Source organism: Natator depressus, chromosome 13, assembly GCF_965152275.1.
Source record: "Natator depressus isolate rNatDep1 chromosome 13, rNatDep2.hap1, whole genome shotgun sequence".
Taxonomy (NCBI): Eukaryota; Metazoa; Chordata; order Testudines; family Cheloniidae; genus Natator; species Natator depressus.
The window spans coordinates 8,471,072-8,496,086 of NC_134246.1; the positions used below are offsets into that span (position 1 = coordinate 8,471,072).

At 41.1% G+C, this 25,015-nt stretch overlaps 1 protein-coding gene across 5 annotated transcripts in view; it reads right to left on the reverse strand.

The window, feature by feature from the left end:
• Positions 1–25,015, reverse strand: part of OSBPL2 (oxysterol binding protein like 2) — a 55,159-nt gene that overhangs the window by 7,131 nt on the left and 23,013 nt on the right. For 4 of the 5 annotated variants that reach the window (XM_074969649.1, XM_074969648.1, XM_074969650.1 and 1 more), the window contains 10 exons: positions 18,721–18,868; positions 15,588–15,663; positions 13,677–13,811; positions 12,244–12,341; positions 11,338–11,520; positions 7,828–7,935; positions 6,836–6,925; positions 5,997–6,120; positions 1,375–1,494; positions 105–228 (listed from right to left, as the gene is read on the reverse strand). In XM_074969649.1, the coding sequence (XP_074825750.1) occupies positions 105–228; positions 1,375–1,494; positions 5,997–6,120; positions 6,836–6,925; positions 7,828–7,935; positions 11,338–11,520; positions 12,244–12,341; positions 13,677–13,811; positions 15,588–15,663; positions 18,721–18,868 (1,206 nt within the window). Of the gene's footprint in view, positions 1–104; positions 229–1,374; positions 1,495–5,996; positions 6,121–6,835; positions 6,926–7,827; positions 7,936–11,337; positions 11,521–12,243; positions 12,342–13,676; positions 13,812–15,587; positions 15,664–18,720; positions 18,869–21,618; positions 21,657–25,015 lie in introns of all 5 variants that reach the window. The other variant, XM_074969651.1, reaches the window with a different exon arrangement.

Here is a 25,015-nt window from a genome sequence, read left to right on the forward strand (position 1 = left end):
CTCACCCCAAACCAGTTCTCTTCCATCTTCCCTATGGTCAGGGGAGTGGATGGGTGTCAAGAGACAAAATTAACAAATACCAAATCTCTAGCAAAAACACATACCCAGCTCTCCATTTTCCATGCCTCTGATATCTGGACGTAGACGACAATCAGTGGGAGCTAAAACTGCTTCCATGCCCGTTTCCAGCTCATTGAGACTCACGGCAAAACTGGTGAAATTGTACATCTTAAGGCAGAATAAAGATATAGTATATAGTAAAGTTTGTTTTTTTTGTTTTGTTTTTTTTTTTTAAATCAGTGACATTTGATTCCCTTTCCTGGGCTGTCACAATGCGATTTTCAAAAGCACTTATTGAACCAAATCTGCTCTCACTGACTGTAGTAAGAGCAGGGTTGGCTAATGCTGAACACTTTTGAAAATACCACTTTTAATTGTGCTGTGGACTCTGGCAAATAAAAACATGATACTGCAGTGACTGAAGAGTCCTTGCTACAGAGGATCAAGAAAGCTTGTTGCTCATAGGTTCTCTGATTCTGAGCTGTCACAAGGGGTTATCGTTTTTATAATTTATTGAAAAGGACACACAAAACAGACATGCTCTCTAAAAAAAACTTGCCTATTTTCCCCTGATATCAAAGGATGACATTCTGGGCGTTTTTCAAATCTGCCTATAAGTAGGGCCCTACCAAATTCTCGGCCATAAAGAACATGTCATGGGCCATGAAATCTGGTCTTTTGTATGCTTTTACCCTATACTACAGGGATTTCATGGGGGAGACCAGTGTTTTTCAAATTGGGAGTCTTGACCCAAAAGGGAATTGCAGGGAGGCTCACAGAATTATTTTAGGGGGGGTAGTGGTATTGCCACCCTTACTTCTGCGCTGCCTTCAGAGCTGGGTGGCCAGAGAGTGGCGGCTGTTGGCCGGGCGCCCACCCTGAAGGCAGCACCCAGCCAGCAGTAGCGCAGAAGTAAGGGTGGCAATACCATACCATGCCAACGCTACTTCAGCTCTGCTGCCTTCAGAGCTGGGCGGCTGGAGAGTGGCTGCTGCTGCTGACTGAGGGTAGTAAGGGTAGCGGTACCACAACCCTCCCTACTAACCTTGCAACCCTCCTCCCCACAACTCTGTAGGAATCCTGACCCAAAAAAATCACAACTCCCTGAAATTTCAGATTTAAATAGCTGAAATCATAAAACTTATGATTTTTAAAATCTTATGATTGTGAAATTAATCAAAACGGACCATGAATTGGATAGGGCCCTACCTATAAGATTACCATGTATCTAAGATGAGCTACCCTTGTCCAGTATAATAATGTTCTTGGACAAGCCACTATGACCAGAGAGTTCTAATTTATTGAACTAGTCACCTGTGATGAGTTTGGTGGTCTAGAATTTATTCTCCAAAGCAGCTTACTGCCTGGTATGACTTGCACAGTCTCTTGGATCTCTGGCATATCATCAGCCTCATCGTTCCCAGCATCTTCGCTCTGAAACGAAAACACAATAATTGATAGTGGAATAGAGAGAAATGACACACAGCTCTTCTGCCTAGAGTTCTCTGGAGAGGACATTAAAAATCCTATCGAATTCAAGACATTCCATTATTTCACCCCACCTGTATCTCTGCTCTCCTTTCCTCCTCCTCCTCATTTATGCTCTTCTTCATCCTCCATACTTCATGCCTTCTTCCATGCTACCTACTACGTTTGGAACAACTCCTAGTTTCTATCTAGAAAAAGCACCTTCTGTCATCATTCGTGTCTTCCAAAAATCTTTTCTTTCTTGTTTACTTCACCCTCCCTTTTCTTGACTCATATCCTATTTTTCCTGTCTTCGATTAGTAGCTCTTCTGCTGTGGTAATGCGTCCATACCTATATCCACACTATACACCACTTTCGGCAGCATGTAGGGTATGTGTAGCTACAGGCCAGAGTGAAAATCAAGCTGCCTTCACACCACAGTGTGTAGCTACATGTGTCAGTGAAAGGCTCTAGCACAGGCGAGAGCGGTGGGGGGAAGGCAGCTAGGGTGACCAGATGTCCCGATTTTATAGGGACAGTCCCGATATTTGGGACTTTTTCTTACATAGGTGCCTATTACCGCCCACCCTCTGTCCTGATTTTTCACACTTGCTATCTGGTCACCCTAGAGGCAGCAGAGAAAAGCTTCAGCAGCTACCACCTACCAGAACCTTTCACCGCAGTGAGGGAAAACTCTGGTAGCAGGAAGGCAGCAGCTGCCACAGTTCTTCCCTACGGTGTGGAAAGGCTCCAGCAGCAGGGAATTGGCAGAGCCCTTCTTCACACAAGAGCCTTTTCCTGCAGCAGGGAAAGGCTCCAGCCGCTGGGAGGCAGCAGGAATATGTCTACACTTGCTATTTAAAGCGCAAAATGTCCCTTTTTTCCGCTAAACCCGTGGGAGCGTCGACACTTGTTAATGACTTTTTGTGGTTAAACTCAGAAGTTTCACTGCAAAAAGAAAACCACCTTCACAAGAGGCTCTTTCCGCTGTTCTTTTTGTGCTGTTGTGAAAGTGAAGACACATTCTACCCGTGTAAACGCCTTTTGGCCTCCAGAGGATATCCCACAATTCCAAAAGTGACCACTCCGGCCAGCATCTCCGCTGCTCTGATGCCAGGTAAACGGACATCTACCCCACCACCTGTGAGCCCCAGGAAGTTTGAAACTCCCTTTCCTGTTGCGAGTGCTCATCTGCCCAGGTGACCATGGCTGCTCCACATAGCAAACAATCCCCTGCTTGGAGCAATGCCAAGCTACTGGACCTGATCAGTGTTTGGGGAAAGGAGGCCGTGCCATGCCAGCTGCATTCCAGCCATAGGAATTTCCATACCTAGGAGCAGACTGCACGCAGCTTGCAGGAGAAGGGGCTCAACAGGGACACCCTGCAGTGCAGAGCGAAGGTGAAGGAGCTGAGGAATGCATACCACAAGGCAAGGGAGGCAAACTGTCAGTCTGGTGCTGCACCCCAAAGCTGCTGTTTTTACAGTGAGTTGGATGTAATCCTAAGTGGTGACCCCACCTCCATTGCAAAGAGCCCACTGGATACTTCTTCATGTCTGGAGTCAGTGGAAAGTGGCCCTAGCCAAGAGGAGGAGGTCCCAGGTGAAGAGGCAGCGGCTGAGGAAACTGTGGAGCCCGTTGCTGCGTGCACTCAGGACCCCTTCTCCGCTATGTGACTAAAAACAGCAGTGTAGACAGGATGACATGGCCTGGGCGAAGAGAGAACCATGCAGGGCATGTACCTGGGTACATACCCACACCCTCAGGCATGTTTGTACTCTATTTACCTAAGCCGGGCCTCACCATCTACACTAAATCCACGCAGGGGGGCTACCTGAGTACATACTGTACATGCCGCCAAAAGAAGCACGCCGTGTAGACATAGCCTTACACTGTTATGTAAAGTGCTACATACATTGGCAGCACTAGGTAAGCAATAAGTCATAAAACATCTGTACTCCTGAATCTTGTGTAGTCACATACCAGATTCTGAGGGCTGGTTAGCAAGCTGATATGCTCATGTTCCTTAGGCTTCAGTGAAGCACACCAAGCACATAATTTCAAGAGTCAAACATTTTAGATCCTCTGACTGCTTCTTTACCTAAATCAATCCAAAATAAGCCATCATTTTACACCAGGACTCATGCCCCAGTACAGTGCAATACTGGTTCTTTCTGCCATCTTTGCTGGCTGCCTAGACATCATTCAAGATTTCATGATGCTTTTACAAAAAGGTTGAGAACTTTTCCAGGATTCTGACCAACATTCCCACTCTCCACACTAGTAAAATAGGTACTGCTGAGGTGCATATAGCTGTCGCATTTGCCTATACAGCCACTGCACTATCAGTATAAAACTGATAGATGAAGGGACCCCTTCATCTCTTATGATCCACAAAGAGGTGGTAAAAAAAAAAATTAATACCAGTACCTTATTCCAGCAGAATTAAGGAACCTAATTTCAGATACTCTAGGAACAAAATGTAACAGTTCCCCTCAGGACGAGATTAGACAGACTGAAAAAAGAACCAGTCTTCATGAAGTGTAAAATGCAGCAGAAAAGAAAAATTTTCTTAGTCTAAAGTGAAGCCGGAGCATCAGTTTTTCAATCGTTAAAAAACAGGGTGTATTGTATGTGCTGCTTGTGCATAAGCCCTACCAAATCTGGTAGCTTGCTGGCTCCCAACAGTGACGATCCTTAAAGGATCCTTTCCTTTGGAGAAGGTGACATTGCATGGAATTTTGTTTCATTACCATAAAATACTTTTTTTTTTTTTTTAAAGCGAGAGTAAAATACAGAAAGACAGGTTGTTTCCTCCTTCCTTTGTCCAGATATTTTAATTTTTTTCCATTTAAAATTGGAAATGGTATGATTGCAGGTTCCAGGAACCCACCAATCAGACAGACCTCATCTGCTGGTCAAATTGGAATTCAAATGCTCTACTGCCTTATAACATGAGACAGGGGATAAGTTTGTGCTGTCAGAGGTAGTGCCATTATTTCAGTGTCAAACACCTGGAAATTGTAAACAGAGGAAATGCAAGAGGTATTTCAGAATCACTACAGTGAGCTTTGGCACTACTGCTTAATGCTTTACTCTCAAGACATACAGAGGAAAAAGACTTTCAGGAATGGTATTATAAATTTTGACCCATTTTAAAAACTGTATGTAAGCCTCACAAGCCACCAGCGACAGTCAACCAAAAATTTACCGCCAAGAAGAATCTGGTTACAAAAAATGTAACATTACAGCACTGCATCTTTCACACAATATGAGTGAAATTCACACTCCCAGGGTGAAGTCTGAATAAATGGGCTTTGCAATCTGAGGTGAGGAAATATTCTTCCTCCCAAACCTGAAAACAGGATGTGTGCAATTTAACCACAGTCTCTGCCACCACCATCTTTTAGCCATAGATGTAGCTCACCTAGTGTGACCTTGCCCCAGATACGGTCTGTATCCAGTAGATTTGCACAAGTCATTGATCATTTGGTCACCCTCCCTGCCATTCCTCCCCTGGCCCACCTTCAACCCTGCAACTCTGAACTCTCACTTCTTGCCACCAATCCCCTCTATAGCGGAATCACTGTGAACTGGGCCTTCCACAGTTAAATTGCAGAGAGGTCAAAAGGATTTCATCCCTGAGAGACTACCTGAAAAATAATAATGACCATCAATAGGGAAGTCCAATACATTGACAACCTAGCTGAAAATGTCACACAATTAAAAAAAGAAACAAGAAATTGGGATAAGATAGATGATGTACATGTATTTAATCCAATAATGTCCTGTTTGGCTTGGTATGCTTTGTTTGTGGAATAGATGAGTAGTACTGTATTCTGAATTCAAATCAAGCTCAAGCTTACTTTTCAAGCTTCCTCTCAAAAAAAAAAAAATCATTGTGAATGCTTTCCATAGGCAACTCCCCTTCTAAATGCAAGTTCATCAGAAAGGGAAGATTAATTTGATTTTTTAAAAAGCTTACAGCCCTCATTTTTAAGCTCTTCTCTGCAACATGAACCCCAAAGGCTCAAAACACTGAAGGGAAACAAAAAGCCAAACTTTTAAAATCTCATATTTTTAAGACAATCACATGATTTTTCGTGCAGATTTTTAAATGCCTGAGGTTGGCAATACTGCCATTTTCCTTACTAACAGACAGCAAGATGTAACCCAATCTCTGTAACAGTAGTCACCAAATATCAACCCCAGTCTCCATGACCAATCCCTGTGAGATGCTGAATGCCCTCAACTTTCACTGAAGTCAGTGGGAGTTCAGAGCACTCAGTTCCTGGTATCAGAGCCCTAGTTATGAAAAATATCCACTAATATAGCTATCAGTTCACCACAACCACATCAACAGATGTTCTTCTAACAAGTAATTTTTCCATTTCTGAAGATGCTTCCTTCAAATGGGAGAGAAACAGCAACACCAGCTCTCTCCTGAACAATTATACTAAAACCTTACCGGCTTCATTTTCTTCTGGTCACCACCTCTCTTTTCATTCTTTTTAGAAGTATCATATGTGGCAGGATTGATACACCACAAGCATTCTGTCCATTTGCCATAGATCACAGAGAGCTTCTTCTTGCTATTTATAGAGGAAAGGAGACTTATTTTTGCTGCCCAATTTCTATAACTTCCTAGCCTAAATTAAAATCAGCATGATTTACTGGTAATCCAGATTATATTCAGGTTTTCTGGTTTCTTTTTTTCCCTGATTACTACAAACTTCTGGGAAGCCATTTTATCAGAACATAAATGCAAAGATGAATATTTCAGTCTATCCCAACATTTATGGTATTCAGTCCTGTGCTTTGAATGCTTCCTCACTATTTAGCCATCAGCTGTGTGCTTGTTAAACGGATTATAGAAGCAATGAAGCTGATATTGTAGTGTATAAAGACCAAGAGCTATATAACAGGTTGCATTTGGGGAATACACCTGTTAGCATTTTTTGGTAAATATTTTAAAATGAAGACTAGAAGTCCAAGGAAAGGACACAGTTAGCAATTGTATTATTCTCTATGTTTTCTCTGGATACCTCTCCTTTAAATCCAGATTGCTGCACTTAAGTCCAAGGTGCAAATGGCACTAAAGCTTTGCTAATAGTGAATGAAATGCTCACTCTAAAACCTGTAAGTGTAATACTGACCCAGAAAATAGAAATGAATGAGAATGGGAGGACTCTGTACGAATGTAGAAATTTAGCAGTCACGTTGAGCATGTGTCAGTCCAACAAGCTAGCACTATACAGAAAGTACTAGGTGCCCATATAGTATAAGACAGACAGACTTTCCACTTACTTTTTGTCCTGAACGTGACCCTCTACTCTGTGAAGCTCTTTCCCAAACAGTCCACATGGTTTAAAATTAAGGATACATTTATCTCCAGTACTGCAAAGGGAACAAGCGTACCATTTAGAAAGCCAGCATCTAAATGTCTGAAGTGCAGTGTTCACTAATGTATTTACTTTGCTAAAACGAAACTAACACTATTTAATGAAATCACTTAGACCTGTGTTTAATATTAGAAATCGGGTAGTAAAAGCCACTGGATTATTGGAAGTCCTTGTTGCTCTTTTTTATTCTAAGACAGGCATAAACGGTAACACCGAGAGCTTGTTACAACCAAATGAAGACTTTAATGGGTGATTTCTGCATAAAGTGTGCATATAAAACTCACTGGAGTCATTGGGAGTTAAAAGGAAAATATAGGACTGTCCCCTACCCAGGGTATTTCTTATTATATCACTATCAATACCTTTATGGTGAGCTAATCACATGAAGTTGACAAAGCTGCTAAAGGTAGCTCACACTGTAAACGTGCACTCAAGTGCTACTGCCAAACTACGTTACAGCCAGACGTCAAGCCAGGATTCCTGGACTAAATTCAGAAAACTGAAATAAGCGTGCCCATTATTGACTAGTGTGATGGTGATTTATGCTGTGTTGCACATTACACATAATTCACTGCAGAGCCATTAAATGGCAATTCACTATCGACTGGGCGGGGTTTGAACGGGTGACCTGGAGTTGAAAGATTCTGTATCCCATCCAGTCTTCTACATAATCATATGTACTGTTAACACTGTTTTGATATTTGTTTCAAACACAAAAAACTATTTAACCAGTTCAAAAGAGGAAATAATTTAAACAGAGTTTTCAGCAGATCAACAGGAAATAACATTTTGGACCTACAAGATCCATTACAAAGGGGAAAGCTTTTGGATCTGTGATTACCATTTATCAGTCTCTATAACGGCCAATGCTCGTAGCTCCATAATTAGCAATATTACCTGTGATTTACAATTTCTATTGTTCCATACTGTTCTATCCACAGTTTACCTATAATTATGTTATGTACACAACAGGTTGGGTTTGTCCACGTGTAAGCTTCATTGTGTCTGTGAAAGAAGCCAGAAAAGTGAAGTCAGATGCCAGGAAACTAAATCCACTTCTTGAACTAAAGACAGAAGGTGAAACAGCATTAAACTCTAATTGCCCTGAATCTTGTAGTGGGGTGGAACACTTAGTACCCCGCTGAACAGTATCTACTTTACTTAAAAGAAAAACAAAAAACCACTTATGGATTTTCTTTATAACCAAGGCAGTGTGTTCTATCTGAATCTCACTAGACATTAATAGTGATTTAAAAAAAAAGAAAAAGAGGAAATTGCTTATGGAATCATCTATAAATGTGTGCCCTTTGATAACTTGAGCTCTGGAGCAGGGCATCAGTAGCAATTAAGACATTTTAACTATTTTAATTTGTCCTTTTAAAGTTGTGAGAGAATCTGATGCTCACAAGAGGATTTTGACTGACAGCCCTAGAGAATGAAGTCTTCTGTTCAGCCACAGCAAACTGCACTGTAACCTTCCCCAAGTAGTCCCACCACAGGCCACAACCATGACCCAGAGAGACCACTTTGAAAGAAAAGAAAGTAGTTCACTCTTCATGACTATTTCATATGAACATCTCTGCTGAGGCTGCCATCAAGGATGCTGGTCACGACCAGTTTTGATAGAGACATGGATGCCTCTCCACTAGGAACTAGGCAGACCAACCCACTCAGATAGGTTTTCACACAAGCATCTGATAGTAAATGCTTTTGGACCTCCGTTTCAGAGATGTGGAAGTCAATGGGATCTGCGGTGCAGAGTACTGGGGGGCAAATCAGGCCCTTAATCTTAAAGTGAGTTCTGGGGGAATGAACTGAAAAAAAAAATTGTAATCTTCCCCCTAAAAATAAATAAATAAATAAATAAATAAATAAAAGTCTTCACAACATGTAGGGACCCTTGAGACCTGCACTGCTTTCACAGAAGTCAGCAGGAGTTTTGTCATTAGTCACTAGAGTTCGTACCTCCCTGATTCTACAAGCTATGCAATTACTGACACCAAAAAAACAACCTTCTTGTGTAAGGTTTATACTTGAATAGAATGCCAGCTCTTTATCTGAAAAAAGATTTTTGTCACTGAATCCATGCCACTATTTTCAGTCTTTTAAAAATATGTTCACAATCTAATTTAATCCTTAATTCCATCTTTCCACTTCATCCCTATTTTTTTCTTACTACGAGTTACTCTGAAGAAAAAAATCCTAGCACTAAAATTCTCAGTTTAGTTTTGTATCAAACATGCTCTGTAGCACCAACTTTACAGAGACAGTGTTTGTTGACTGGAGTCCTCAAAAAAAATATGTTTCTAAAAATGGTCAAACTGTTAATCTGTCAACAAACAGGATTCCTAATTTCACTGGTTTGGCCAAGTCATATTTCTGCCATGAAGTCATCTTTTATCCCTCTTTCAACACTGATGAAGCAAATACTGTCTGGATTTAGCACACTAAGCAACTAAGACATTTTAGTAATACTGTAAATCAAACTTTTCTCTCTCAATTCTGATTACACAGAGAACACAAGAAAAAAATAAATATTTTGATATAATGGCAGGAAGAACAAACAATTAAAGCACCAACCACTTTCTAACCTTCACCTTATATCAAGAAGTGACTGAACAAAACTTTGCTTAATGTATCTGACTGGTCTGTCATTTTCCAGTATTGCATAGACACAGCCTTAAAGTTTGAATCCTTTAGTGACAAACTGTCTCACACTGAACTTTAGAACAATAGTTGCATTTTCATACAAGGCTCATGTGGCATAAGAAATTAGAGCACTAATATTTCTATTCATCCTGCGGTTTTGGGGATGGCAACATTTGTATTGTCCACAAATATAACAAGTTGAAGCAGCACTCACCTATCCTAGTTTACCACTTGAAATGTAATTTAATATTTCGGTTGGTGAAAGGTGGCTACTAATCAAACTACGGATGTTTTGAAAGTGCAGTCATGACAAACACAAAAGCAGCACGAGTATTTACTTACAGCCTAGCTTACTAAACACATCTGTTTCTAATCAATTCTTGCCCAATACTGCTAGTATACCTACAGGTCTAGTTAGATCAGTAGAGAGCCTAGTGTGTTCACAAGAGAACTACAGCACTGAACAGTTCAGAACCCTAACACACCTTGAAGTGAATAGCGCAAAACCTCAACTTGCTCTTTTCTGAATAATCTCTTGTGGCTTGATCAGTCAAAAGTGTTTCATTAAAGGCAATTTTTCCATTACTAACTTTTATTTTTGTTGAATGTTTGTAGTCTATATTTAAAAATGTATTAAAATAATTTTTCTACATACCAAGGAATTGGGGTATAGAGGCAAACTGCCCAATTACTCTGTTTTCATCACAACACAGTTCAGATATCAAGCAGCTCATGTTTAATATTCCCCAGAAAGATCAGATATCATGGTGTATATCAGAAATTCAACTAAGAGCATCAAGTTACTTGTATAAGTATCTCCAATAGAAGTTAACCTGTTATAAGGTAAGCAAGTCACCACCTTATTGAAACCAAATGTCTATTTAAAGGTTTCACAAAAGCAGCAGATTTCAGAACCACTTCTCTAAATCTACATCTGTTTAAGAGCTCTTATGAAACCACCTCAAAGTGCTCAATTCCAGAATGACTTACTTCACTATCATCCTGAGTGCACTCATTAATTCCTTACAGAAAAGTCTAGGGAGGCTTTTTAATTTGATTATAGCTCGGCCACACTACAAAACAATCTATGAAATCACTTTCTTCGTAAAGTCAGACATGAGCCTGGGAATAACCTGGAAATAGAGATTTGGTTTCAACGAAGAGGCCTCTGTAAACAAGTAGGTGAGTCATGTCTAACTGTAGGTAGAAATTTATCTGAATTCCTGGGGTTTACCATGGCATACAGTATCTGTCCTGGAGAAGTTATATATAGTTTACACATACACATGGTTAACATTATCAAAACCATCTGTGGGATTTAGAGGCAAAATTCCCAATGAAATTAATGTGGCACCGATTATCTCAGCCAAAGTATTTTTAGTTCTCTCTCTTTTTTTAAAAAATTTATTTATTAAAGACACCTAACAAAATGTAAAGAACAAGTAATTTTAAATAGCATTTGGTTTCAAGAAATGCCAGTTGCCTTTGCAGTAAAATCAGGCCAAATTGTTACAGCTGCAAGACCATGGCATCCTTCCAACAAAACCCTGGAATTAACCGATGAGCAATAGTCCATGCTTAAATCCCGAGTATCTCTTCCTTCCACCCACTCCAAGAGAAGTTTCATTATTAGCTGAATGATTCTTCAAGGTAATCATGGCCCAGATATATATATTATGGTCCTTTACCATTTTTTTTTTTTAATATAGTTAAGGGATATATGTCCAATAGAGAAAAAAGTTTTTTGGTTATACTTACTTTAGAAGCTCCAAAGTAATTGTTCCACGGGGCTCTGCTTCTATACTCTTCCCCCAGAACTTTAATTTGGGGTAGATTGATCCATGAAAAACAAAGTCCTTATTGAGGCCTTCAGAATAAAATGCACTAACAGGTGGGTGGTGACTGACCTGTTCAGATATAAACCTAAAGCCTAAATCCTCCCTAGAGGGGGGGGAAAAAAAAAAAGTCAGGTAGTCAACCTTTATCAAAAAGGGACTTTTATTAAAATTGCAATAAAAGTCAGATCACACATTTTTTAAAACATGTCTGAGGATTTTTAGACCAAACCTGAACTCAGATCCCATGGTCTCCGTAGTTAATGTATGGCGATCAATAAATGCTTACACACGTCCTCACCATAAAAACTGCATCACAAACTGAACACTATCAATCCGGGAATGCACATGAAGTAATTTCAACTGGGCAACTCCTGGCAATTCCAAAGCTTGCTGGGCAATAGTAGTCCACCTCTGGGAAACTGGGTTCAAATATGATTTACAGGACAAGTGACCAGATGAAAGGGTCTCAATCTACTCTGACACTAGGTCATCAATAAGGCACTCGCTACAGTAATTACGAGTCTCTAGTCAGAAGTGGCTCTTGGGAAGAATATAATATACACTTCACTGCCCTTGTACAATGCAGAAAATATGAGTCAACAGATAGAAATAAAGTTCTTCTAAAATCAGTATCTTCTCAGATTTCATATTGATCACTGGGGTTTTCAGCTAATTGTGGCTATAGCGTTTAGATATATGACTGATCAGAGTGAACTGATTTTATCTTGGGGAATAAACTATTTTCCAGTTTGCCATGAAGTCAGTTTAATTCACTGACCATCAACCACCCTCCTCTTCAACGACATTTAAAAGAATTCAGTATCACCTGATTAATTCATAAGTTTCTCCTAGTAGAGGGTTAAATGGTTTGCCAGTTCTCTCCCACTGAGAAGCTACTGCAGAAACTGCAAAAGCAGCTACAGCCTGTAAACAAACACAGCAGGATGCAGTCTTCAGAGAGAGCTCCACTGAAACAGCAGTATCTTACAATACATTTGCATGTGCTATAGCAATTTTTAAAAACCCTCTATGTCCAGGAACTCTACCAACTTCTTGTACCCCTGAGATTCCCCCCTTTCTCCACATGCACCCAAACACACCAATACTCTGGAGAGTGTGACATTTTTTTAATCAGTCAGAGAAGTTGCTGTGTGTTTAAGGTTAACACATTCACAGATCCTGACAGACCCAAACTAGGAATAATGATCCATGATAAGTAATACATATATGTGTGTGAGATGAAGAATATTTCACTTCCAAAAAGCAATAATTTTCTCTGGCAAACTTTGCCAGATCACACTGACTACTCTCTGTTCCTCTTCAGTCCAGGTCTTTCTTAGACCTGCGTGTTCTTTTCTGCCCATCTTCCCCTTCTTTTGCCCAGTGACTGTGCAGTGGAATCTAGTTTAACATAACAGCAGTCAGGTATCATTTCCAGTGTCACTACGGAGAGGTCACTTTCACCAGTGTCCCTTGCAAAGCAGCAGAGTTTTTATTTTGTTATATTTCATACATCCTGCTGCCAGGAATAAAGGACAACTGTAGCATCACACAGATTGAGCCTAAACTGCATGTATTTGTCATACACAGTTTACCATGTGCTTCTTGTTCTCTATATTTCTTTTAAGTAGAAATAGAGTTCCAGAGGAACACTTAAACCCAGATGTACACTAGTTTAGGCCCACCATCAACAAGTCTTTGAGCATGTGACTAACCAGATACTTACTCTGCTCTCTCCAAGGTACGTAGGGTTTGGGGTGGGAGGGAAGAATGGGAAATAAAATCTGGCTCTACCAGACCATTCTTAAAAGCTCTCAAAATGCCTGTTAGCAAATGGATTTGTTTGAGGCAGTTCAAAGCCATAATCTGATCTTCACTAAAAATAATGGGTTTGTGCAATTTTAAAAACAGTGATTAAAAAGATGATGGGCCTGGAAATGTTCAGCTCCTGACTGTACTCTCCTCCTCTTCCTCCCACTGCAGTGACCCCTTCAACCATCTCAAGGTGATGTATATACCTACTGCTGGGGTGTTTTCATCCTCCTCCATCGCATGTGGTACTGGCCACTGTCAGAGACAAGAGACTGGACTAGATGGACCACAAGTCTGATCCTGTATGGGAATTCTTGTGTTTCCTATAACCAGTCCACAGAGTGCCATACCCATCTCTCATCAGATGGGATGTCATCTTAAAGAGAGAGTTTGAGGACACGAGGAATCCTTTCTAAAGCCAAAGAGGAGATGGAAAGCGTCACTTGCCTGCATTCTTTCCAGGGGGTTCGCATGACTGCTAGCTTTATGAATGAGGTATATGTGTTCCATGTATTCGGTTATCCGCTGGAGGAAGCTCAGTGGCTCATTGAAGACAATAGGCATTGTAATTTTAGACAGCTCCTAGATGATAAAAGGAGAAGTCATTCCCTTTGACACACTTCAAGGTTACCAACAGGCCAGAACAAGTTTCCAAGATGATCTCTCGGGTGGGTTGGCAATAGTAGTCTTCACTGACACACGATAGGGCCAGCTCAGACCCCTGGTTCTGGTCACTAACTACCATGACTGGAAGGGATTAGAAGCAGAGCAGAGGCCTGAAAAGGAGTGTTGATAAAGGGCTCCAAATGGAATCTTATCTAGCACTGCAGCCAAGAATAGATGGTAACTGCAACTCAGTGGCTTGTGATGGTGCAGAATAGATCCAACTTTCCTTCCAACAGATGACGCATTAGCCAGTCATTCACAGCATAATGAATTGGATCCCCTGAAAAATCATCACTGATCATCTAAACAGTATTACTGCTGTAACCACCAACACATTCTTTACTGTACTTTGAAACACCTTCAAGTTTGTGACGGGAACAGGATTTAAGATGTTTTCACATTTTTTTCCTGTTTTTTCCTCAATGAAACTAAAATGAAAAAAAATGGTTTAGAAAATGTTCAGTCAAAATGTTGAAACAGACTATTCTAACATTTTTGCAAAATTTTAAGCGTGGTTTTTTTTTTTTTTGGCCGAAACGATTCACTAAATTTGAGCTGAATTCGCAAATAGTTTCGATACCCTGAAAAATGCATTTTTCAGATCATTTAGTATTCGCCAAATAAGTTTCACCCTGCTCTACTGCTGATATGAAGAGAACCATTGCTTGAGCTTCAAACAAGCAGATGTATCAAGCCTCAGGCTCTTTTGCTGTCCAAAGCTTCTTTCTAGCCAAACAAACACAGGCCATTTTTGAAAAAAAGGTACATCGATAAGACAGGGATTCTCTCCTCCCATTAAGATGCAAGCACTGCAATAGGTGACTGCAAATTTTTGAAAGGATTAAAGAAAATATTAGTGACTGAACATTAAGATTGGAGACCAAGTGTCCTTTACGTTGGTATCTACTGCTAATGAGAGTTCTTTAATTCTTGGTGTCAAGAATAATCAGGTGACCTAATTCAGATCATGCCCACTAGCCTGAGTTTACACCATGAACTCTCTCAATAGAGAAACAGGGCACAGGATAGATTACAAATTCCCTTATTCCATCATTCAGTTGAAAGTGAAATTTCCTGGTGTATCACATCCCTTTAAGCTATGTGAAAGCCAAAATAAAGCCCCAAATTATATTTTGACAACTATGTAATTTTATATTCTTCAACCTACGTTTGAAGAATGTAAGTTTGAAGAAATCTTTTAGGGCATTACTTGTAAAATGGTAAGAAATTATCAGTTCGACATATACTGGGCCAGATAATGAAAATAATTCTTTAATCAATCTATTCAAGCCAGTATGAATAGCTCTGACAAAATGTCAAATACTATATTATTCAGAAACTGTGTTTATCAATCCTCAGTTTACTAAAGGACCCTAAGATTAAAAGTTAGAAGTTAAAAAGAGTTCTGAAATAAGTTAACACCATCTTACTTTACAGAGAATTATAAATTTGTAATTTATGCCCCTTACTTTTGGCATTTCTCAGCTTGAGCAATAAAACTAGTCAATTTCACTTTTGTCTACCATCACTTTCAAGTTCTTCAGCACCAGCAGAATACTCCATTGTCTGGGTGCCTTTGGTTTTGCATTTTTGTACTTCCAAACTTAATCTTTCTCCCTTTAAGATAAACATTTTGCTAAGAACGCTGGGGAATCAAAGCTGGGTCTCCTCTGACTGCAGAGAGTGACTTACCAGTCCAATGCATTTTTTTAATATACTCCACACACTGAAATCACTCCTAGAAAACATTGGTGCAGGTAACGATGTTCTGTAGGGGGAAAAGGCCATTAGAATAATTAACAAAGACCCTGTATATAGCAAATTTTTCATCTACAGATCTCAAAGCATCTTACAAAGGAAGGTAAGCCTCATCTTGTAGAAGATGCAAGGGAGGCAGCAAGGTGTAGTGACTTACCAAAGGTCACAAAGTGACCGAGCTGGGAGTAGAAATCAGGTATCCTGCCTTGCGGCACATTGAACTATTCAGTGGACTAAATAGCCTCCTTAGCTAGTATATTGAATTTGTAGCATGTATACACATGCAAACAGAATCCTCCTTTCAAACACAAAGGACAGACTGTGTTCCCTTAAAGTTCCTCCCCTTAAATCAGGATGATCCAGGCCGAAGAGAAAGGGAAGGGATGGGAGCCAATGATAATGCGTTCAGTTACCAGGTTAATGAACATGATACAAATACCAGGAAGCTATGCCCTGATTAAAAGAATAAATTAGATTCCATCTTTTACTGGCCAGGTCATCCCCACCCCCTTCCATAGAAAAGACCTGCAGGATATCTCGGAGAGTCTCCATGAAGATCCCCAGATCCTTCATATTGTCCTGCAGCCCCCCCATATAATCCCCAGAGATCAACAGGATGCCCCACAACTCCGCAATGGTTAAGTTCCGGACTCACCTCCCCAAACCCTGGCGACAACTCCACTATCAGAGACACCTCAAGATCACAGCAACCTCCACATCAGGAGAGAATCTGCGAAAGCACTACGATCTAGGACTGCAGCATATTTTCTAGGTATTCCTGACTGGGCCAGCTAAAAGGTAACATACATCCTCCCTAGCCCACACAGCTGCCACTCTCTTGCCCAGAACGGATCCTGGAGTGGGAGCGACCGGGGGGAGGGGGGTGGGGGGCTGCGGGGAATGGAATGATGCTGCAGGCACATCTGACCTGACTTCCAGAAAGAAGCATACATGGCTCAAGCATGGACCTTGGGAAGGGGACAATCAAAGCCATTATTATATGGGCTGAAGTGTACTCTGAAAAAGCTCTGGAGTCTGTCAATTTTTATTTTCTTTTAAGGGATGAAGAGTAAGAGGGACGCACACTGAGGATCCAATCTGCCTAATGGAAAGGCTCTTGTACCAGCTGGTTACATTCAGGCAAAGTGCTCTGTGAAATGCTGCACTTGAGCCAAGAAGTTAAGCTTTCGAAAGGCAGCTATTTAACATGATCAAAGGACTTCCTTCTCCCTCCTCAACCACCTCCTGCAGGATGGGGAATGCAAATGTTTGCCAATTCCTATTGTGTCTATTTATTTTCAGAAGGCTACTTGGGGCAAATAGGAATGGGAAGTGGTCCAGGATAATCAATTTGAACACAGGAGAGCAAACTTGTTTCCAGAGCCACGAGAGAAAAGGGAGATCTCTCTCTGCACAAAAAAGGAAGGGGGTGACCAGGAAATGGTCAGAGATGGGACTGGTTTCAAGAAATGCAAGACTTTCGTTTCTCTGTAACTCAGCTAAGGGGCACCCCTACCTTATTGGGCTGTGCAAGGAATTCAGATGAGGTATGTTATACAAACAGTTTATTTTGTTTTATTAAATTTAAAGACTGACTTATGGATAATTTCACACAGACCACCCCAAAGATACCTATCAGCACTTCTACACAGAGGTTCTGATAACTAAGGCCTGGTCTACACTGAGAAATCGATCTAAGTTACACAACTCTAGCTACGTGAATAACGTAGCTGAAGTCAGCATACTTAGATCTACTCACCTCGTTCTTCATTGCATTGAGTCGACTGCTGATGCTCTCTCATCGACTCCACCTGTGCCTCTCACTCCGGTGGAGTACAGGAGTCGAAGGGAGAGCGCTCGGGGGTCGATTTACCCTGCCTAGACTAGACCCGATACATCGACCCCCGCTGGATCGATCGCTGCCCACCAATCCCGCGGGTAGTATAGACAAGCCCTTAGTGCCTAACATTCCACTCAGTCTTGAGCAACAGGCATGGCCAGAGGTGTCCTCTTCCACTGAAGTGTGTTGCAAAGGGCTGGAGGTCAGATGCACGCAAGGGGAGAAAACCAAAGATGCCAAGAGTTGGCAGGGGTGCAGGTGACAGGTTCTCTGGGAGAGTTCTCAATAACAGCAGACACTGTGATTAGCATCTGTCAGAGATACTGTATGGCAAAGTCCTACAATATCCTTGAAAAACCTTACTGTATTAAATTTATATATTACTGTGGGCTTGGATTGTCTGTAACTTCTCCAGGTGGGAGATGTGACAGATGTAAGACCTGGGAGCTGAAAAGTCTATACTGAAGATATGCCAGACAAGTATGGACTTTTGGAACAATAAGGGTTAAGTGGATTTCTTGGGGAATCCCTAGGGAGAAGTTAATGCAAAGTCCCTAACTCTGGTGATGCAAAAAGCCAGCGTTTTGAAACTATATACTAAGGAAAGAGCCATTGTCTGCTGATTACCTATTACAGAAGGCCAAGATCAAAGACTGGAGCTGTATAAAGTAGCAGCTGACCTATCCAATCTGAGTTCTTGTTCTGGATCTAAGACGGATATGAACTTGTAACAATGGGAAAACCCAGCTGTGGGTTTTGAAGAACTAACCTATCAGAGCCCTATGTTGGACTTGGGGGTGACCTCTGGTAAGTTTTTTAGCATGCTTGTAGGAATTTTTGTTTTATTAGGTTTTCTCTGTAATGCTTAAGAATAGAAGTGCTTGCTTAGAAGGAGCTGAGTGGTAACTTGTAAGTGCAGGCAAAACACTGGTCATAGCCTTCACAGAGAAAGAAACACGCAGGCACAGGCCTGTTTAGGCAGTCTGGCTTACTGGGGACATTACAGTGTAAGGCAGGGAGCTGTGCAGCCTTAAAATCCCCAGTGAGAAGGGAGTGAGATGCAGGTCTCCGCACAAGCGAGGTGACAGCTGGGAGCCAGGAACCTTTAAGTGCGTGCCCTAAAGCAACCACGTAAGGGGAAAATACAGGTACAGTTACCCTGAAATTGTGACTGCATCTACTGGATAGGTTTCCTTTACTGGTTAGCATGCACGCGGACATGCCTACCTGTGTTTCTTAATTCCATTCTCTTGGAGCTGCCTCTCTCCATTATGTCTTCCAGTCCTATTGCTTTGTGGTGGATCCAGATCAAGCATTTCTGCAACTTTATGATTGGTTTCTGAAAAGTCTCCTGAAGAATTGTCGGAATCGAAGCCTGCATACAACAAGTACAAGTCAGTAACTTTCTCAAGAACTTTATGACTCTACATACAGTACCTGCTTACACTGCACACCTGTTAGTAATATCCTAGCAGTATATACACTTACCTTAAAAATGGAGACATACACAATGCAGTTTACTATGAAATATCACCAAGTCCAGAACCTTGGTTATATGACCTAGTTTCCAAGAGCACACAGAGCCAAGTGTGACTTTAGTATAGGGCCCCTTCAACCAATTTTTTCATCCTACCAAACATGGACATTAATTTGTAATACTGTGAATTGCTTAATAGCGTCTAATCTGATTAAGTCTACCGTCTTCCCTACTTCAGAGCTGAAATTTAAATGCAATTATAATAATTTTGTTCAACTACATGATCCATTGATCCACACTCTACAAACATAAGTCAGATAAAAACACCCAAAATGGAACTCCTGAATTTGTATGACAGCCTTTTCGACAGGAAGTTTGCCAGCAGAAATGCTTCACTTATCAAGACTTTTACTTCCTTCAACTCACTAACCGATATTTAGGGGATCAGTATTAACAGAACCTCTCACACGAGCCAAATGCTTTCAAGATTAAAGCATCTGTCTTTTTCAGTGACTAGAAAAGCACACTTAACTGATCAAGTGCCCTTCTCCAGTTAGGGCCACCAGAACAGGAGCTCACTGGGGATGAAAACAAATCATGAAAACTAGAACCCATGCATCACCCTGTCTCCTTTCACCTGCCATGCTGTCTAGGATATAAAACCTGCATGGAGGAGTCAGCCAGAGACAGAATTTGGCAGGAGCAGCTGCAGAAGCAGCGCACTGATGCCAGAGTGCTTTCTGCAGGTTTCCCCCTTGGCCCACTCTCCCCTATGCCAAATGGCTATTCATTCCTAGCCTCTCTCATGTTCCCCTCCCACATTTGTCTCTTTTAGGTAATCATCTCCTAACACAATTCCACCCACAAAATTTAAAAAACAACAACAAGGGAACTAATATGACATTGGCAAGCTTCACTCTGCTTGCATGAAAAAGAGTCCCATTAACTTTAGATCAGGTTTTTGGAGTAAGAATCAGGTTCTGATGAGAGTAATTCAGCTTTTAACTTGATCTGAGTTTAGTCCAACATTAAAGGGTTTTAATACTAATAAACTACGGGAGAGCTATTATTTTGATATTATTAAAGCAGAAATTGTATTTTTAGCTCCCAGGAAGTGCCTTTGTTCTATTAGTGCAATTCCTTTCAGGACGCTATACAATTCTGAAACAAAAAATTACATTCCCAGCATGATAATTTTAAGCAATCTCAGAAGCAGAGGGAAGTATTAGTGGTGTGATATTATTTTAAAATTAGCATAAGGCACAGAGGATGAGGTCACTCATTAATCCCTTCTGCTACACCCCAACCTCCCAGGTGTGCAATTATGTAATGACAAACACATCCCAATGGGATTTAACACTTAACTGGGAACAATAATAGACGTAACACATAGATGATTAAAATAAACACTACTTTGAAACACCTGTCTCAAACACATGCTTATCATTAACCAATCCACAGTAAAAGGGACATTCATTTAGAATAAAAAAAGTGTAGTTAAATCTCATGGAATACTGTCATTTTTACCAGCTACTTCCAGTGGAGTTAAACATGCCTTTAAAAAAAAACAACCTGAAAGTTCCATAAAAGGCCGAGTCAGTCGACAAGGGCATGATTCTCAGACAAGCATCTCACTGTGGAATTATAACCCTTTGATTGTGCCTAGAACCTTGCAATTTCTTTGAGGGAATAATTATTTCCGAATAACTGAAAAAGTGTCCCAGTGTCTACATACCAATCATTCTGTTTCACCTCAGTAAATGAGTCACTCATGCTGTTCTCATACGTCAACATGTATTTAGTTCAGATGGAAAGGGTGATTACACACAGAACAAAACATAATTTCATCCGGTCATCATCAATGACTATACAATTCCAAAACAAATATATTCAAATTTTGAGGACAGGCAAAAAACCTTCAACCCCAACGCCGGTAGAACTTATCTTAAATACATCAGCAATAGGCAAATCTGCTCTGTCAGAGTTTATTTTCACTGAATTTTATCTATATTTTAAAATAGGAAGCACACATAGGTAATCACTAAACATGGCAACAACTCCACGTGCACACTCTAAGCCAGTTCTCAGAGCTGTTAAGCTTATCTACTGCCAAGTCAGCTGAGAAAGTTTTAAAATTGTTAGTTGGCCAAATTTTGTCTCTGCATGTAATTTTGAATTTTAAAAAGGGAGAAGATGACTCTGTAGGACTGCTTAGAAAAGCTAAAAGAAGTGGCTTTTAAAAAAAATCCAGAACATGTTACTGAGAGGGTGATGATAACACTGGAGTGGGACTTTTTGAAAGAATACAGTCTTCTAGGAAATCTTTCTTCTTTGGACATCACTAATTAACACCTCCAAAATATAGAGGCATTCACCAGATAAACATTAGTTACAGGATAGTCACACTGTAGTAAAAAGGTGTGAGGTATAAACCAGGTGTGGGGTTTTGGAGGCGGGGAAAATAAGAAGATTGTGAAGGCAGCAGTGGCAAAGTATCAACTTAATCCTCTAACACAACTCCCAAACTATACGTTTTAAAGGTGAACCAAAATGCTTTTAAAAAAGTGTAGATCCAAAATCATTCAAACATACATTTAGACGTGGTCATAAATTAATCCATTTCAAGAGTTTAAAGAAAAATGACTTACCAGTAATTCTGTTTTTCATAGTTTTCTTCTTCCCCATCCTGCAAAGGAAAATCAGCCCATTCAAACGATGTTATACCTCTACCTACCAGGAAGCAAGGAGGCAAAGTATTCCATGAGTCAGAGTACATACGACATAAGACCTCTCCTTTTATCAGTCATCAGCTTCCTAAGCTTAAACTCCAGGTACTAGTCACTAGACAGGAAGAAAATCAAATTCATGATGTAACCTATCAAGAGCCTTCAGACCTGGAGAGGGCAGGTGGGAGAGAACCCGAATGGTAAACCATGATAAATACAATTTATGGTAATTGTATTTAGTCAGAGGTCACCACTCCCCCATCCTTTGAAAATAAACCAGTTTTGGTTTGGTTTGTTTTTTTTTTTTTTTTGTTTGTTTTTTACAGACTGCAGTTGCATTGAGCCACTTTCAACAGAAGGCAGGGCTTACCTTTCACAAGACAGTTTGAAGGCAAAATCAGAAGCAGAAAGTGCTGATAGAGTCAGATCCAGATGGTAAAAACAAACAATCATGAATTAACCAGCAACTGAAAAGCTGATGCTTCAGTCTCTCCCGCCCCCAAAGAGAAATGACTTAAGTTGAACAACAATTAATAGTAAGAGGGGAAGAGCAACCTGCTCAGGTACATGCCAGGTTGAGAAGTTAGTACTTGCATGACAGCTGAAGGAGATTTCATGGTATTCAGGGTTAACCTTTGGAACAAAGCTAAGAGGACATCAACAAGACCATTCTTTTTGGCAAAGATGGAATCACTGCAGCAACTAGCCAGGAACTCTCCTCTTTCTGTGGCAGTTCTTCCACTCAACACATCTGATCCATTCACCTGAAGTCTGGCAGAACTGATGAAGGAAACAGAGTCTCACCACATCAGGTCCAGATGGCACAGAAGTCTTTAATAAGTCCAAGACAAGCTTGACAGAGCCAAGCAGCGCAGTAACCAGGGCAAGAAGTGAGCGATCAAAGTAACCTGTTCCCTGACTTGCATAATTTTCCTGAAGAATCTCTGGGGTTGCTTTAGTTTGCACTAGCAGGAGTGTAAATTCTAATGCGCACCAGTGTGTTGTGCACTAACTTTCCCAAGTACATCCTACTCATAAGCATAAAAGTTCCCTAACGTAGTCCCTGAATGCAAGGAAACTAGTCACCACCCAGAAACACAAGATAGAAGATTTGTGCCTCAAGTAACAAGCTCTGGGTTCCTTGATGCTTGCTCACATGTGCAATAACCATTCACTTAGTGAGGATGAATCAGGACACAGGTGCCACGAAGAGGAATTCTCAAAATATGCAAGGACAAGTGAGCAACACGCAGTTCTATCACACAGGTCCCTGGTGAAGTGTCTGTTCCCCACTGAAAAAGCCTAGACAGAGCAGTAGATTCCCCACCCCAGCAGACTGGCATCCATTCTTGCACAGAACAAGTGTCCACAGGGGAGAGAGTCCAATACAAGCACAGGCAGGATGTCACAGTAACCACTGCTTCCTGTGAGTTTGGAACTATAAGGAGGAAGGACAACATAACTTGGGCTATTGAGGAACTCAAGTGTATCCTGGTCATCATAGACAGCACAGTGGTCTACAAGATGGGCATCTGTACATTTGAAGGTCACATCTGCCCTTTCAGTGGAAAGATCAGTAGAGAAAGAGAGCATATCCATGGAAAGAGCAAACTGCTGGTTCTGCTAAGAGCATCCAGCTTTGACTCAAGATTTGGGGGCCTCAGGTCCTACAGAATCCAGAAGTAATTATTTTGAACTCCTCTCAGACTGGATACTCCACAGAATGATCAAGATCCAGAGTCTGACCATGCACTCCTTGGAATATAGATCTAAATCAGTGACATGTGGACCAACCAAGAACGTAGATAGGTTGGCTAGAATCAGGATCCACCAGAACCTAGAGGCCCAACAAGAGAAGTCTGTGGCAGGTGCATACTCTGCAGGGCTGGGAGCAGCAAAAAGAAGAGCAAAAACAACAAGGTGAGGTAGACAACTGCAGAAAGACCTTAGGGCCTGTTCCAAACACTGGTGAGACACCACCACACCAGCAGGAAATAGAAGTTCTGGGATTCACTCCAATGCGCTACAGCAGTGGTTCTCAACCTATTTACCATTGTGGGTCACATATGCAGATCTTGATGTGTTATGGGGACCGCATCCACCCAATATATATACAATCTGTATGGTCCTGAGGATGTCACTTGGGCCACAGCTCTGTGCTGATTGGGCCGGAAATGGCCTGCAGGCTGAGAACCACTGCTCTACCGGGTTTGGACAGGTAGTCCAGACTAGCAAGCTGGAAGGTTGCCCTTAGAGGGCAGCAGGCTACAAACCACATGGCTAGATAGGAGAGAGGACAGCAAGGGGAGGACAGTCTCTACTGGTAAGATAACACAGTGGAGGAGGTGGAGCAGGAAAACCTACCACAGAAAAAGTCAACACTGAACATGGCTCCCCATCTAAACCATGCCAGAAGTCTAAGGACAGGGAACTTACACCAGAACAGAGTGCTGGAGGGAAAGACAGCAGCCAGTAGGAGAAGAAGTCTGGGAGCAGCAAAACCCACAACAGGAAAAGTGATGCAGCCCCAGCTCCCTGAATCAAGAGAGGCCAACTTTGAAAGCACTGTGATTCAAAGTCCACACAAAAAAGTAGTTGGATTTGGAATGGGGCCTCATCCCTTTGAAGGACCTAGGCCTGGCCTTCGCTTAAAAATTAGATTGACCTAGCTATATCACTCAGGGCTGTGAAAAGTTTCATGACCTGTACGATGCAGTTGGGTCAACCTAATTCCTGGTGCAGACATGGCTAGGTCAACAGAAAAATTATTCCATTGATTTAGCTACCATTCCTCAGAGAGATGGATTAACTACATAGATGGAAAAACCCTTTTGACTGATGTAGGCAGCATCTACACCACAGCTGTGTTGCTGTATTGTAGACATATCCTAAGACCTGGAGCTTCCTTTGCCAAGACTTTTTCCTTTTCCTCCCTCCCATCATCTTTCTTTTTGCATAAGAATAAGATAAGCACAGGGTTCGAGGGGTTCTCAGGTCCAATACATGACTCCACACTTCCAGCGAGGAGGGAGCAAATCACCTGAGTCAGCCAGCTTCTAATATTTCCCATTCCTAACATTTGAAAAACCATTCAGGAAGTAGGAGGTTAATAACTTGGGATCTTTAAAAGTTTTTTTTAAATATAAATTTATTTTTGAAAAGCATTTCAGTTCACCTTTAAAACCATGTAAGGCTATTACAAGCAACCAGTGTTCCTCATTAGTTCAAAGGAAAGTACTGTGACAATACTCAGGTCTCAAGAGGTTTATGTTTGCTTTTCTGAGGGCAACACAGGACAGCAAAGATTTTGGCTCCTTAC